This window comes from Epinephelus moara, chromosome 13 (assembly GCF_006386435.1).
Source record: "Epinephelus moara isolate mb chromosome 13, YSFRI_EMoa_1.0, whole genome shotgun sequence".
Lineage (NCBI taxonomy): Eukaryota > Metazoa > Chordata > Actinopteri > Perciformes > Serranidae > Epinephelus > Epinephelus moara.
The window spans coordinates 19895043-19910998 of NC_065518.1; the positions used below are offsets into that span (position 1 = coordinate 19895043).

General features: G+C 41.6%; 1 protein-coding gene across 1 annotated transcript; it reads left to right on the forward strand.

Annotated features, from left to right (window-relative positions):
- Positions 1-1021: 1021 nt before the first annotated feature.
- On the forward strand, positions 1022-11095 carry patl2 (PAT1 homolog 2). Its single transcript, XM_050060245.1, has 19 exons — positions 1022-1146; positions 1382-1535; positions 1653-1945; positions 2033-2098; positions 2174-2227; positions 2316-2480; positions 3977-4051; positions 4195-4292; positions 6424-6498; positions 6597-6720; positions 6808-6925; positions 8040-8146; positions 8225-8278; positions 8365-8507; positions 8670-8826; positions 9062-9202; positions 9935-10032; positions 10122-10262; positions 10337-11095. The coding sequence occupies exons 1-19, from the start codon at positions 1123-1125 to the stop codon at positions 10368-10370; spliced, it is 2121 nt and encodes a 706-aa protein (XP_049916202.1). The 5' UTR covers positions 1022-1122; the 3' UTR covers positions 10371-11095.
- The last annotated feature ends 4861 nt before the right edge of the window (positions 11096-15956 follow it).

The following is a 15956-nucleotide window of genomic DNA, read 5'->3' on the forward strand; positions in this document are numbered from 1 at the left end:
TCTCTCTATTTCAATACTTAAGTAGATGAACAAGTGAAAAACTAGAATGTAATATGACTGTTAAAGTGTCAGTCGTCTATGCTGCACTGCCTGTATACTTTATGTATTTATTTATGTACTTTCTCATGATAAATAATACAAGGAAATGAGATTTCAAATGTCCCGAGACGGATGACCCCCAAATTTCTCTGCAAATTTGGTCCCCCCAATGTTGACTCCATGGCTACAGCCTATAAGTGACATTTTGCAGGAGGGGGTCAGGGGAGGGGCCCTGACATTTTGGGGTCCAGGGCCTGTGCCAAGTAGGCCGATTCTGTAATTCCAATCCATGGGTGTGACAAGGTGCAACATACATCTAATGGACACACATACATCATGCTATTTTCACCAATATATATATGTATATATATTTTCTAAATTTGATAAACACATTTCCCACGAAAAGGGAAGCATTTATACTAAGATTTTTTTTTTTTTTTTTTTAAATCTATACAACATTTATTGAGTGGGTTGTTGTGAGTGTGAGTGAGTGTTACCTCACATAAATGTGAAAAATGGTCAGAACAGACATGAGAAAATGAACATGAATTAACATAGGAATACAGAAAATGGTACATAAATAAATAATGCAATTTTATAATTTTATTTTATTTTACTTCTTGCTAAAAAGTACACTTTATTTAGTGTATTTAGACACATTTAGAAAGCAACACTGAAAACATTGAATAATACCCTAACAACAGTTTGGATGCACACCGCTGCAGAGCAGTGTCTAAAATGACCACTAGATGTCACTGTTGGTTCACCACTTTAACTCCGAGAACTTTCTATAAATCTATAAAATGTGTCCAGGCTTTTGGTACACTTAAAACCTCGTGAATACATTCATATTAATTAAAATATATCATACTTAAAGTATGTAGTTTAAGGGAACAGTAGAGGTGAGCCGACAGCTACGTGAGGCGTGTTGACGTGTGACGCTGCCTCTGCTGCTGCTCACAGGTGAGTTCAATTAAAAGTTAATGAGCCTCCTTCACTGTCTGACGAGAGACAGCAGGTAACTTTGAAGGAAAGAGAAAGTCACCGTGACCTGCTGGCGTCAAGTGTAAAAATACATACACAATGAGTGATTCGGAACAGCAACAAGTAAGTCAGAGGCATTTGGCTGCTTTTTAATGTGTGTGTATTGTTGTGTTGAGCGAGCTGCAGGTGTAAATATGGGGTTAACACGGTGTGCTAACAAGCTAATCAGGTATTCAGTGCATGCTATCTAAATAATGGCTGTGGAAATGTGACGTTTTTATAAATAATATGGATACAGACAGAAGTTACTTCTTCCTCTCAGTGTCTCTTGGCTTATTTGATATATTTAACCCCACAGGAGGCTGAGAAAGTGTGTGAGCCTCAGTGGCCTGAGAATGGAGGGGAGTGGAGTGATGGAGAGGATGGGACCAACATGGACTGTGGGCTCCTGCAGGCCATGGCTGAGGAAGATGAGGAGATAAACGTCTACAACGAGGAGACGTTTGGAATGGGTGTGTAGACATGTTTCATTTTACAGCTGGGTGGAATAAAATAAAATCCTGTTTCTTGTAGCCACTAAGAAAAGATAAATGTTTAGCTCCCTTTTTCTACATGCATCTGTATCGTAGACCTCGATCCACATGGGACCACAGAGGACCCCAGCAGCAATCTCCTTCAGTTTGGAGAGCCACCACCTACGCTCCCAACACCAACGCCACCACCTCCACCACCTTTACCAGACCCCAAACCATCATCCCGCCACAGCTCCCCCTCCCCTCCCAGACAGAGGCCACAGTACCTGCCCCGGGCTCCCCCAGGGCAGCGTGGCAGAGGCAGGGGACAGAGAGGAGGGCTGGGCCGAGGCCAGATGTTTGAAGACCCAGCTGTGATGAGGATAGTGGAGGGGCGACCGAGCCTCAAGGTGATGCAGGTTAAATTTGTTGTCTGAAATGTGGGCAGCTCACCTGACAGCAGCTTGTCTTCATGTTGATCTGTTGTGGTTTTTCAGACTCTTGACAGTGCCATAGTGGACTGTGGGAATGCCGTGATGTACCAGCGGCCCTTTGAGCATGATGTAAGTGCTGGTTGTTTTGTTTTATACACGTTTGCTAAGTTTCCTTACGTTTTTAATTTTTATTTTCCCCTTCAGTATATGTCGCCCTCTTCTAGAAAGACTAGAAGAATCTCAGGATCAATACTTCAGGTTAAGATCACTAAGAATACACATAACCATCCATATAATAGTGGTTACCTCAACAAACAACTCTTATTTTGATGTCTGTGTTTCTTAGGACAGTGCTATAGTATGTGTGATTGACGGTCACAGAGGCAGAGGTCAGCACCTACCCTCCAACTTCCTGGAAGTGCCATATCCTGTCTCGCCCTTCAGGGGCAGGAGAGGGGAACACAGAGGATCCTACTCCAGGAGACAGTTTGACCACAGAGGCCCCTCTCAGGTGGAGGAATCATTTTCTTTACCAGATAATCTTTTTGTTTAAAGGAATAGTTGGACATTTATAGTTTTTGGGTGTTGGGGTTTGGATGAGAAAATCGATACCTCTCATGTCTATAAATATGATGCTGAAAAGCTCACAGACATCTTTTCTGTGTTTTTGCTTTTGTGTGCATATAAGAAAAGGACACAGTGACTTCCTAGAGTTTCACCTTCAGTTTGAGGTTGCAGGTAACCCGTGAAGATGCCACAAAATCACGGCACCCAGCCAAGAAAGAGTCTGGTGCTTAAGTGTTATCTTTGGTATTTTACAGCCTGTTTCCCATATTGTTGTGTCTAAGTGACTAATCAAGGGGCAGTTTGTGAAATTGGTCCAGTATTGAGTGACGTCATTGCAGCCGGCAGCTGTGAAAAAGACTTCAGTGTCGGTGTATGTTTGCTAAAAGTGCTTATTTTTGCCACTGACAGGCTCAAGTAAGTGTCTGACAGAGGTGGACCTTTTAGTTAGAGTAGAATTCTTTTTGTTTAACCAGAAACAGCCCTGAAATCCCTCTCACCAAACCCACCAGACTCCATTTAAATAAACAATAATTTTATCATCGTAGAACACACTTCATTCAAAGTCAATAGAAATAAAGTAAAACTCACTCAACTATTTTGGCTCATTTTTTTCACTGTTCCAGCAATTGTCAGCTCTGGTTTGGTTGAAATAAGCCCTAAACTCACCCAGTTAGATGTCAAAGTATGCGACTTTATACATGCAAAAATTACTGTTTATTTAGCTGGAGTCTGGTGGGTTTGATGGTGGCAACTTTGGGGCTGTTTGTGGTTAAACAAAGGATCTTAGTCTTTAACACAAAGGTCTGTCTCTGTAGGGATCCTTTCCACAATGTTGACACATTATAATAATCTGATCTCACTCAGTAGTGGACCAGTTTCAAAAATTGCTGTCCCTGTTAGTCAATTAGGATCAAAAACACGGGAAAGTAGGCTCCAGTGGAAAAAGACCAAGGTTAGACTGTCAGTGCCAGATTATTTCTAGGGCACGTGCAGTGATTTATGGCGTCTCCACGGGGGACAACCTTGCAGTGCAGATGAATCCCTAGGAAGTTGCTGTGTCCTTTCACACTTTGCTTAGTTATTCCCCTCCACATTTGCGGTCTCGATGCTAAGCTAACTGGCTGTTGGCTCCATCTACACATTTAGAGTCCGCATCAGCATGGCTTTTATTGTCACAAAAAAACCACACCGTAATTAGGAGTGCTACTCCTGTAAAGTGCTGATAGTTAAAACCACATCTTCCATACATTCAATCATCCAATCCTCACACTGGACATACTTTGCTTGACAGAGCTCAACAAGCAAAAACGGATATGAGCGTAGTATCCATTTTCTCGTCTGAATATCTACAACAAAATAAATGTTCCTCCTAAAATGTTAAACTGGTCCTTTAAACAAACACATTGTCATTTCCTCGCTGAATCTTAGTTTTTCTTGCAGATGCATGCACCCATGGTACCAGGATCGCCCATCTTCGCACGCCAGCCATTGACCCCACGGCAACATTTCAATCAGGTTTATTCCATAATATATTACATCTGTTCTGATACATTTAAGTCAATAGCAAACACGTTCACAAAGAGCTGTGTCAGTCTACTTTTGTCTGTTCTGATGCTCTCATGTTTCCTACTACCCCACCTTGCCCCTCCTCTCCTCAGTCTCTGACTCCGAAGATGATGCAGCTTCGCTTTGGTGCCAACTCACCGAGGCCGTCCCCCTTTTACAGCCCCTCGTCTAATCCAGTGCAGCATTTCAGGTGTGTCACGATCTCGTGTATCTCTCAGAAATGTTTGCTTTGTGGCTTCAGACATATTTATGACTCTGCGGTCTTGCTCATCCCTCGTGAGTATATTAAACTCTCTCCACTGACCTCACATTCATAAATTCCGTTCAATCCCTGGCATTGATATGTGTATTTACGAGGTGAAGTTGGAAGAATGGATAGCTCTACCTTCTGGAGATAAAAGATGCAGCTGTACATCTCTTAGACAGATTCTTTATGTAAAGGATAAAGCTGACTTTACTGGAGGCCTAAATGTAACCAGACTGACGTAGGCTGTGCACCCTGTCACGAAACCTGAATTTAAACTACAGTACAATACTCGATACCTCTTTCAGTACCATGGCAAAAAGGAGAGAAGTCCTAGGCACACAATTTTTCTTTTTATAGTGATGGTACAGAAAAAAAAATCAATGAACATACGCCTCCAGTGACATGGTGGGTTTGTTGCTGGAGAGAATACTCTAAAAGCCACAGTTGGAGAACCAGATGATTTTCATCCCCATTGTTTCATTTGTGCAGCCTTGACTTGAAAACCTGATTCCAGAGCTGTTTTTTATTTTTGTTTTTTTAACAGCATTGGTATTGTCGTTTTAAATACATAGCATCAAAAAGTATCTGTCTTTTTGACAGCTATAATCTTGACGACCGTAGTACACTTAACTTCTAAAAGTGCAAGTTAACAATGAAGATATAAATATCTAAACCAGCGATTCCTATGCGGTCCAGCCAAGGGGTCCAGATTTCTCCTTAGTCATTAGTTTAAGGTCCACACAGTTTAATATATTCAGTGCTTTACTTGGGGGCACGGTGTTCTTTTATATATCTACCTAGACTCTGTGACATCTATGGTTGTTGCTCGTTCATTGTTTGTTTATCTTCAGGCTTTGCTCTAGTCACAGTGAAGATGGCGACCAAGAGAGAAGGCTGTTGCTGGAGCTCGAAATGATCGACATTGAACAACAAATGCTTTTATTACAAATGTTACGACGACGAAGAGAGAGGCGACTGCGCCGATGGTCTGTACGCCCATTGAATGTCTTGAGGCTGACTACGGGTGAATATGTGACACTGAAGCAGGAAGTGAAACCTTGCGAAATGCTGGAAATGATGTCGTTTGAAGGACGAATCATAGCTCTTGCGGTCTGCGTTGCCGTCTCTGCAAAGCCCTCTGCGTTGTAGGTGCACAGTGCAGTAGCCTAAACCTTGCTTTAGAATCGACCCGCGACCCACCATTTGGGAACCACTACTCTAAACTAATCTTTTATCAGCCCGGCAGTGGGGAAACTTGTAGTTCTGCAGCAGGGGATGGTGCAGTAACACACATCAGTAAGAAAAAAAAAAAACAAGATATAAGTAAACAGTAAAAACAAAAAAAGCGATAAATGAAAGTGATTAAATGAAACGACACTTATCTAAAGCTAGGACCACATGTGTCCTGGGGTCCCTTGAAAGGCGCTATAAAAAATATGAGTTATTACTGAAGATGGACTTTACAATAAAGTCGTTTATCCAGATTATCAACATGTATTGCACGTCTGTCCGTCCTGGAAGATGGATCCCTCCTCAGTTGCTCTTCCTGAGGTTTCTACCATTTTATTCCCTGTTAAACGGATTCTAGATAAACAATAAACAAGATGTTACATGTGGTTCAGGGCCAAACTTCTGTTTAATGTGCACGTATGTTATTATTTTAGGCATTGTCAGAATGTTTTCAATCCATTTCTCCTCAAATTTCAGTAACCGCTTTTTCTTGAAGCATCAGTTATTCCTGTAAATATACACTGTATCCACCTCTTCAAAGATTGAGCGAGCTCTTTTGCCCATGGAGAACTGTGTAATTCACTCCATATAAAAGCCTTCTCATTTATTCTATCCTCTGCCATTTTGATCAGACTGTTCCACAGTCGGATCATTTCACATTTTCATTGCACCGCTCCTGGTACTCAGCCCATGTCTTTCTGAATTGCTGGAATAGGAGCAAATCTATGAACCCTCAGAAAACATTGTAGGGCTGTATACATGTAGCAGAGCACACTGTTTAATTCATGTACAAGTGTTGAATGTATCCGTGACTCTTTTAAATGTGAAGTTGTTTGACCCGCAGGTACCCAGGTCCGGTCACACAGCTCCACCCTCAACATAAAAGACTGCTCAGTCAAAAACAACGCATATTCCAAAGGTTGGTGCGACATCACTTATCAAAGAACTTGTTTTCATATCTAGTATGTTGTGAGGAAGGAATAGGCTTAATGAAAGAACAATACGGTCTGTTGGTAGAAAACCAGAGGGCTGGGATCCTTACTGTAATCTGATGACCGTCAAAGAGAAGGAGTGGATCACCAGGCTGCAGATGATCCAGCTGCAGAGTGAGAATCCGTACCATGAGGACTACTATTACCAGGTATCATGTCTGTGCTCCAGTGTCGTGACATGAACAAAGACTGAGCATTTCATGGCTCTGGTATTTTAACTTTTTACTTTGTCACAGGAGTACTATCGGCGAATAGAAGCGAAGATGGCAGAGGAGGAGCTGGGCATCAGGGGCAAGAGAGAGCCGCCCAAGCTCACCACGCCTTACGTCACAAAAACGGACGCTTACACACCAGGTTTTTCTCTTGTCACCCTTTCATCTTATTTCACTCAAGAGAGACTCGTTTTTATAGTAAAGAGAATATTTATTAACGTGCACATAAGCATGAAGATGGAAGATGGAGATGTGCCAGTGATCTGGATGAGTAGAGAAATGAGCCTTTGTTGAGCTCGTCCTGGACTCTGGATACAATGGCTGGAGGTGAACGGGGTGGAGGAAGGTGCAAAGATTCTGCCTAAAATGACAGCTGACAGCAGCAGAGGAGAGAGCAGATTTAAAATTTTGCAGTGGCATCCTGATTGGCCGAAAGAGATCGTGGCAAAGTTTGATTGGATAACGAGTGAACACCCATAGTCAGCTGACTAGAGGAAGCAGTGGGAGTGGGATGGAGAGAATTGTGAATGAATGAACACAAAAAATTTAACTTGCGCTTAGCTTCATTAGACCAGATTTCATTGCCTTGACACTTAGAATAACAATCTGAGCCTGTCTGTGGCAAAAACAACAACGGTAATTGACAGTGCACAAATTTGAGTGGTTACATTGCAGCCTGTTTTGTGGCTACCAGCTGCAGTGCTCCTGCTCAGTACTGGACCAGTTTCAAAAACTGAGTTTGTTGCTCAGTTTTGCCTCTCAGGCTATGCACAGGTTGTTGGGGCTGTATGTAATCTGTCTCTTCATGCACATGTTGGTGAAGGTTCTCAGTCAGCAAGGTCATGGTATTCCTCAGTGATATATCATAGGCAACTGGATTTTCTTCCAGAGATCTAGATCTCACGTGTGACCTCAACGACTCTGCAAGGATTCATACCTACAGAGTTTAAAGTCTGTGTCTCTGCACCAGTCAGTTAGAACTGTAGAAGCTTCTTGGATGAGAGGTGAAACGTGTTCAAGAAGCTCAAGCAAGTCCAGTTGCCTTTGTTTTTTAGTTTGTAGTTGTTTTTTTTTAAATTATTATGTTATTGACTTCATTGTGTGTGTGTGTGTGTGTGTGTGTGTGTGTGTGTCCCCCCAATTTTGAAACCAAACCCACACTGTTAGGTGAAAGAGTAATGCATGATCTGTATCTACTCCAGCTTACAGTGCTGAACATGTTTTCCTACAACTGTAAAAGTCTTTTCTTCTTCCAGTCGTGCACATCGAAGGCTCTCTGGGTCAAGTTGCTGTGTCCACATGTTACTCTCCTCGCCGTGCCATCAGTGCAGTTCATGCAGTCCAAGCTCAGTGTCCACTCGAGGTGAATATGTTTTCGAGACAACTTCTGAAGTGTATTGATCTGCCCTCCCTCATACTGAGACTTATTTCCCCCTCACAGGAGCAGAAAGACACCAGACAACAGCGGTTAGAGGTCCTCAGCAAAATAGAAAAGGTACCTGCTGAGCACTTGTTTTGATGCAGCGAGATGCGTTTTATTGACATTAACCAACACCCTGGCACTCCTGTTCTGCCCTGCAGTTGTTCATGGCTCTGTTGGAGGTCGAGGAGACGGAGAGGATGAAAACCACTGTCTCATCTGAAGCAGAGGAAAGCAGAGTGAGGGAGAAGTCGCAGGAGAAAGTGCAGCACATCTACTCCCAGCTGCAACATCACAGTCCCCTGTGAGTTATACACACACCTCACCATTAAGGAGAAGTGATGCATATTGTGTAAATATTGCTGATGAAAAGGGGATACATTTATAATAAATGTATATAGTTATAGATAACATTGTCCTGGATGTTGAATTCACACAATTAATTTTCTCAAATTTTTTGATGCAGAGATTCAGGCGTGGAGTTTCTTCCTTTCCTGCTGGTCTCAAAAGGCAAAACGCTAATCGCCCGTCTGCTCCCGTTCCTGAAACATGATTCTGCACGGAAAATCTTGAGCGTTGTGACCTCTAACCTTCCCACGCTGATGAGCAGAGATGCAGAGGAGGTGAGTATGCTCTTCTTAGCTCAGCTGAGCACAGACTCTGTTGTGATTGAAAGCACATAGATGTTTGAACTTATATATTTTTGCCACTGTGTCTTTCAAAAGGTCAAGAATGAATTTCCATGTTTAAAACCTCTTTGTTTTGTTGTGAAGCAGTTAAAGGAAATTAAAGTGTGTTTTTGGTCATGTAAGATTATTGGTATTAATCCTCATCGTTATCCTCATATCCTCTTTTTAGGCCCTTCCAGTGCTCTACCCGCCTCTTCGAAATGTGATTGGAGGGCTGACGTTCAGTCAGCTAATTTGCGTCCTCAAAGATCTGACATCATCTGAGTCATTGACAACATACGAGTCCCTCACGCTGGCATGTCAGAACAAGGTCTGTTCTTTCTGGTGCTTAATGGCATTTATTTAAAGCGGACCCATCATGCTCTTTTTCAGGTTTTATACTTGTATTTTGGGTTTCTAATGGAACATGTTTCTATGTTTCAGTGTCCAAAAAACACCTTTTTCCTCATACTGTCTGTGCTGGTACACCTGTATTCACCTTCTGTCTGAGATGCTCCATTTTAGCACCTGTCTCTTTAAGTTGGCCTCCCGAAAAAGCCCAGTCTGCTGTGATTGGTCAGTAGGTCTTCGTATCTCGGCGTCTCTGCACCATCAGTGCAACTGTGGAATGACTGTAATGGAGTGTAGCAGCACTTTCTATCACGAAAAATCACCAATAAAAGCTTCTAAACCAAAGTCCTCACAACCAGACATGTTCCAGCAGGATTATGGTCTGAAAATGGGGAGAATTAGACAACATCATCAACCAAGATTACATGTTTTACCTGATGTTAGCATGTAGCTATATGTAGCATTGTATGTAATGAAAACACTTGCATTAGTGTGTCTGGAGCAGATGACCATACAAAGAACCCGTAACAATCTGATGTCAGCTGATAGCAAGAGTAGGATAAAAACTGAAATTTTGGCATGTTTAATATGAACATCTGACATTGTAACATTATATATGACAGAAAATATTGGAAAAGCATAATGGCCGTCTTTTAAGGCCATTTTTTCCTTGAACTTAAGTGACCATTTTTCCTCATTCATTTCCCCTCAGTTTGGACTGTCCCTGCTGTACGCGCTCCTGTCCCAAGGAGAGAAGCTGCTGTCCTCAAGCGTTCCTCTGGAGCCCAGCATCGGTGACTTTGAGACCTGGTGGGGATTTTAAGGCTGTTAATTCATGATAGGAGACAACTTTAACTTTCTTATAAGAACGTGACATCAGTGTTCCTGTTGTCTTTTAGGACCGACACAATATTCCAGGTGGCGGGACAGCTGTCCCAGTGTTCACTGGTGGAGCCGCTCCTCCTGCCCTCAAACCTGCTCACCCTCTTCTGTCGTTACCTGGACAAGCGCACGGTGCATCAGCTGAAAAGCAACATGGAGTAAGTCTCTTTTAACATGTTTTGATATATCATATGTATTGGGTGGATGATAATTACCCAATATCTTTATTTAGGTCTGCAACCGGATTCCTGGCTCTTCCATCTTAAGGTGGACGTAAAATAATGACACGTTCAGCTAATGACCAGGTTGTGATGAGCACTAGAGTTAAAGGAGCAGACGCACAGCTCTGACAGTAATTCCTCAGTGTTCATTAATAACAGAAGAATATAATGTACAAATGCTTTGATTTTTTTTTCCTCCTCTCCCCCGACCCTTCACATTTTTCACACTTAAACTGTTTCCCTTTTTTATTTCCTTTATCTGATCATTTTACTTTCCTCCCTTTTGGTCTCCAGTACGTCACATCAGTGCAAGTTATTCTGAAATTATTAACCCAAAAGTTTTTTTGTTTATTTTAACCTTCCATAACAAGTGTTGCCATCATTTCATGAGATTGACATAAGCTGAGCTGGTAACATTACATTAACTAGTACATGAAGCCGAGTGTGGCATCTATTAAATCCCAGTTACATTCAGGAAACTTACTGCGATAAATGCATTGGATCAGATATTGGTGACCAGGTTGAGGATTGTAGAGTAATTTATGACTGTACAGCCGAACCTATATGTTTATTATTATGATACTAACCATAAAGGAAGTGGTCATGGCATGGTCCATCGTCATAAGCCATGCACTTTTGGGTTTTTTTGTAAAAAGGAATGCATTGTGTATACATGTGTAGTGATACTAAATATGATGTATTTGATGTAATTTTTATTTATTATATTCATTTGGAAACAGTAATAATTTATATTGCACCCTTGTAGAGCACTTGCAACACAAATAAAAAAAATCTTTCAAAATGCTCAACAGTTTGATCAAGTCTGCAAAAGCATGTAGGTACACTGTAGCCTCGGAGGACATGATCTGCTCCTTGTGCACACAAGTCCTCAAAATTAGATTTTAATGGAGTCTAGTTTGGGTGGTGCAGCGTGTCTTTATGGGCTCATTCTTCAGGGAACAAATTAACCTCAATGGGACAGTTCACCCCCAAATTAAAAATGCATATTTTTCCTCTTTCCTGTAGTGCCATTTATCAGTTGAGATTGTTTTGGTGTGAGTTGCAGTGTTGGAAATATCAGCCATAGAGATGTCTGCCTTCTCTCCAATATAATGGAACTAGATGTCACTCAGCTTGTGGTGCTCAAAGCACCAAAAAATACATCTGAAAAACTCAACAGCAATGTCTCTTAAAAGAAATCATGACTTGGTTACTCAAGATAATCCACAGACCTTGTTGAAGCAGTTTCATGTAGGAACGATTTTCTTACTACCAAACTACATCCACCAACTGTATCACTGCGCAGAAGGGAGTGTGCGTCACTGTGAGCTAATTGACATTACAGCCATGTCCATGAGTAGATGCATGCTTCCTTCTGCATGGTGATGCGGTTGATGCGTGTGACCTAATAAGTTGTTACAAATTAGGATATCGCCAAAAATCCAATATTATGCATCCCTAGTTTTAAATATTACTCTCTAATGAAAATGAATGTGTTTGGCAAGTACTGGAGTATACTGCACAAGTATATTAAGAATTTGTTAAGAGATGTTTTAATATAGTTTTCAACAATTCATCAAGACTGTCTTTGGATTCTTCAGTCACTTTGGATACTTGGGGGGAAAAAAACTTTTTAAGGTCACCTGGGGTGAGTGACTGACACAGTTAATACAAATACATTTTATCGGTTAATATTCCTTTAAAACAAAATCATTAAAAAAGATTTGATCAGATTTCTTGTTTCTTTTGCTGAGGGAAGTTTTGAACTAAATCAATCAGATCTGTGCTGAAACGCCAGAGTGTGACATTCCTAAAGGGAGAAACTGGCAGCAGGACATGATGTGACTCCAGACTGGTTCAAAGAAAAGTCTATAACAGACATTTCTATCCAGAGCAGCATTTGTCAAATTAGAGTCACTGAGATAAAAGATTTGCAAAATACACACAGGACAGTTTTGCCAAGTAAAAACCTAGAACAGTCAGCGACTAATGAAGAGAGACAATAATAGTAACAGTGGTGTGAAGCAGGCAGGAGCCAGACTGATCACTACTATAGTTACTGATTTGTTTGAATGTGAACAGCTGATAATATGTGCATGACTTCAGTGCTCTGCCAGTACTCATACTTTGTAATGCAGTGTGCCCCTATACACGTCTGAGGCTCCTGTTTCTCTTGTACGACTGTTATGTGTCTTTAATGTGTTTTGGTTTGTCTGTGACTCTATGAAGTCTTAGTGCTGGCAGACATTTAATATTTTCTTAACGCCTTGGAGTGGGTGGAATCTGGCACCAGGGTGGCTGAATAGTGTAAAATAAAATAACTATACAATTCAATACTGAAGACAGGACAACACTACACTAAATGACGTGCTATTAAGATGGCCGTCAACTGTGACATCTTGTCAGGGAACCAAATATTTGTCTGGCACAGAAGATTAAATCTAAACATTGCTTATTGTGTGGAACAGTGATGCAATATAAAGCCCTGTTCGCCCTATTCAAATGATTACATGGTGCAATATCAATGTAAAATATTATTTAAAAACGCAAGAGCTGTTTATGTCCCATTACTCCGAAGTTTGTGTAACCATACCATGGTGTGTTTGAGGTCTGTAAATTATAGCTCCCTCCAGACTCTGTATGTCTGTGTTTGTTAAACCCTCTGCTGTGTCCACTTCTGTCCAGGACCCCCGGCAACAAAGTTTATAGTTCAGAGACGACCCGTTTTAATAACCCTGTTCATGCTAGAGTATATTAAACAGGAATATTGTATAGAAATCTGATATTTTGTGGTTTTTAACAGCATGAAAACACAACAAAATATCAGTTTCCCTCGAGGGTTCTTCAAACAGTGGTCGATAAATCAAGTGGTGTTTCACAGTTCATCTCTTTACCATTAGGAGACTGAAGTAATCTTTGTCCGTCTCCGGCTCAGCCCTCTCTCTGTGCTCACACAGCTGTCAGTCTGGGTTTGTTTGCTGCAGCTTTAAAGCTACGTTGTCAAGTGAAGTTGTATTTCCCGTGCCAACCGCATCGAACACCAACAGTTGGCAGAGTCCAACGGCTGTCTCCCAAACACTGAGTGAGTCACAGCCTTGTTGGCCAGCCTGCCTCTAACAGCTGCACACATCTGGGCAGGAAAACACATCGCGGACATGGTTGTGTGGAGTCAGAGAATCCTTGTTGAACAGTGGTCACACTGTGGTCTTGAGCCCACGTTTTGTGTTGTTTTTTTTCCCCCGGTACACTGAACAACCTACAAACATCCTGACCACCACCTTAAACTAAAGCCCACCATAGCTTATGCTTCAGTGTTAACTGTCTCATAACTGACTGATAACAATTTGACGTTGTCTCACATGTCATTTTAAAATAGTTTTGGTGCTCAGCTTAGATTTATACTGACAAGCACAAGAAACTGTCACAGAGAGATGCTGACTGTGATTATTAAAGTGTGTATGTCACTGTGTGGGAGGTCTCCGTAGGATGTCAGTGTGTTTACTTGTGTTTTGTAAAGATTTGTAGGTAAATATATAAATTGCCTGTGGCTTTAAAGGCTAATGACCCCTCCACCCCTCAGCAGTTTAATACACACATGCATTTTCCACTCAGCCACAGGAGCTACATGCTTTTAAAATCTGTTCCCGACATCTTTAAACAGTCTGCAAATAGCACCTCTGTGAGGCTGCACCCAGGCATGCTGCTGCTGTGAGCTAAATGCTAATGTCAGCATGCTAACTCACAGTGACAACTGTAACGTGCCGATGTTAAGCAGGTATAATGTTTACCATGTTTGTCATCTCTGTTATGGGTGTTAACATGCTAACATCAGCACTATACACAAACTGGTTTTGTAGGCATTTAGTCATAAACCTAACCTTGGTCTGTTGCCAAGAACGACCATGCTTGCATTTTTTTTTTTTTTTGTTGAACACTGGCATTCACAAGGTAATTCATTATGTCGCGAAAACAAGCTTATTTCGAGAAAGTGATAATCATATCATTATCAGGGGAAAACAAAAGGTTGTATCCTCTTATTTATAGTGTTTATTAGTGATCAGGCACATTGACACCTGTAGCGTCTTATNTGCTTGCAATTTTTTATTTTATTTTATTTTTTTTTTTGAACACTGGCATTCACAAGGTAATTCATTATGTTGCGAAAACAAGCTTATTTCGAGAAAGTGATAATCATGTCATTATCAGGGGAAAACAAAAGGTTGTATCCTCTTATTTATAGTGTTTATTAGTGATCAGGCACCTTGACACCTGTAGCGTCTTATTTGTCAGATCAAGGACGACCCATTATTGATCATCGCATCAGACTGCAAAGGTTAAACACAGGCAGAAATTGCATTGTGTCTTTATGTTAGACATAACTTTCAGATCAGTCAAAAAAAATGAAGGAAGGAGGAAAGGAGTAGCCCAGCTGCAACTTCACAGGCTTTATTTGAGCAGCTGCTGGCTGAAGCAGAGAGGTGGGAGATGGTCGGCCCCTCGTGTTTGGCGAAAGCGAGATTATCTGCTCTAATGACGTAACTGTAGTAAAACCAAAAAAAAAGACAGTAAACTGTTCAGTTAAGAATCCCAGTGATCCTTCTGGCTGTAATCAGGTGTGATGAAATGAACCAGACACTCATTTTTGAGTTCTCAATCATCTCTATCATTCTGTGATCTTCTCTCCAGAGTGAGGGGTCCGAACCCAGGGTGCGGGAGCCCCTCTGCATGTCAATGTGGGTTTTCTCCTGGTGCTCCAGCTTCCTCCCACAGTCCAAAAACATGCAGGTTAATTGGTGACTCTAAATTGTCCGTAGGTGTGAGTGTGAATGGTTGTCTGTCTCTATGTGTCAGCCCTGTGATAGGCTCCAGCCCCCCCGCGACCCACAACAGGATAAGTGGTTACGGAAAATGAATGAATGAACGTCTGTTCTCAGCTTCCGTGTAAACCAAAATATTGGACAAATTGAAATTTTGACCTGATTATGTGCTTGATCTAAGCTTAAGCGATCACTAAAGTTATCACAATTCATTTTGAGGAGGACATGAGGGTCTACCAAAAGTTAATCTTCGCTCAAAACCACAAAAGTGAACCTCTTGGCGGCGCAAGAGGAAGTCAGGAGATCACTAAAGTCGCCAGGGTTCATCCTCTGGGGATTATGAGACTCCATTAAAAGAATTGTCTGATGCAATTGTGCATGCCTGCTTGACATCACGCTTTAAATCCCACAAATTCTGGATGAGTAAAACCATGATAACGTAAACATTTCTAAAGGAGACAAGAAGCTGAAGGATCAGAGAGACGTTGAAAGACACGTCTGTTACCAGGTGGTGAAAAGTTAGACGGATGGTTTGTCAGCGGCAGCGGAGACGGTGAGTGACTTTGTTGAGAAGCCAAATATGTGAGAGGTCTGGGTGGGCCGCGAGGTGAGACGTTAACCTCTCCTTGACCCCATAAGAAGAGGATTTGGACTTAAAGTGAGGAATGTGTGTGAAAGGTGAGATATCTTTCTCTTTTTACTCCTTTTTTCCCTTTAAATATACAAGGGGCCGCTCTCACCGACTGTGTGTGTGTGTTGGCTGCATCCATGGAGATATTATGACGTGAAGGAGGCGTGGAGCTCACTCAGTTTC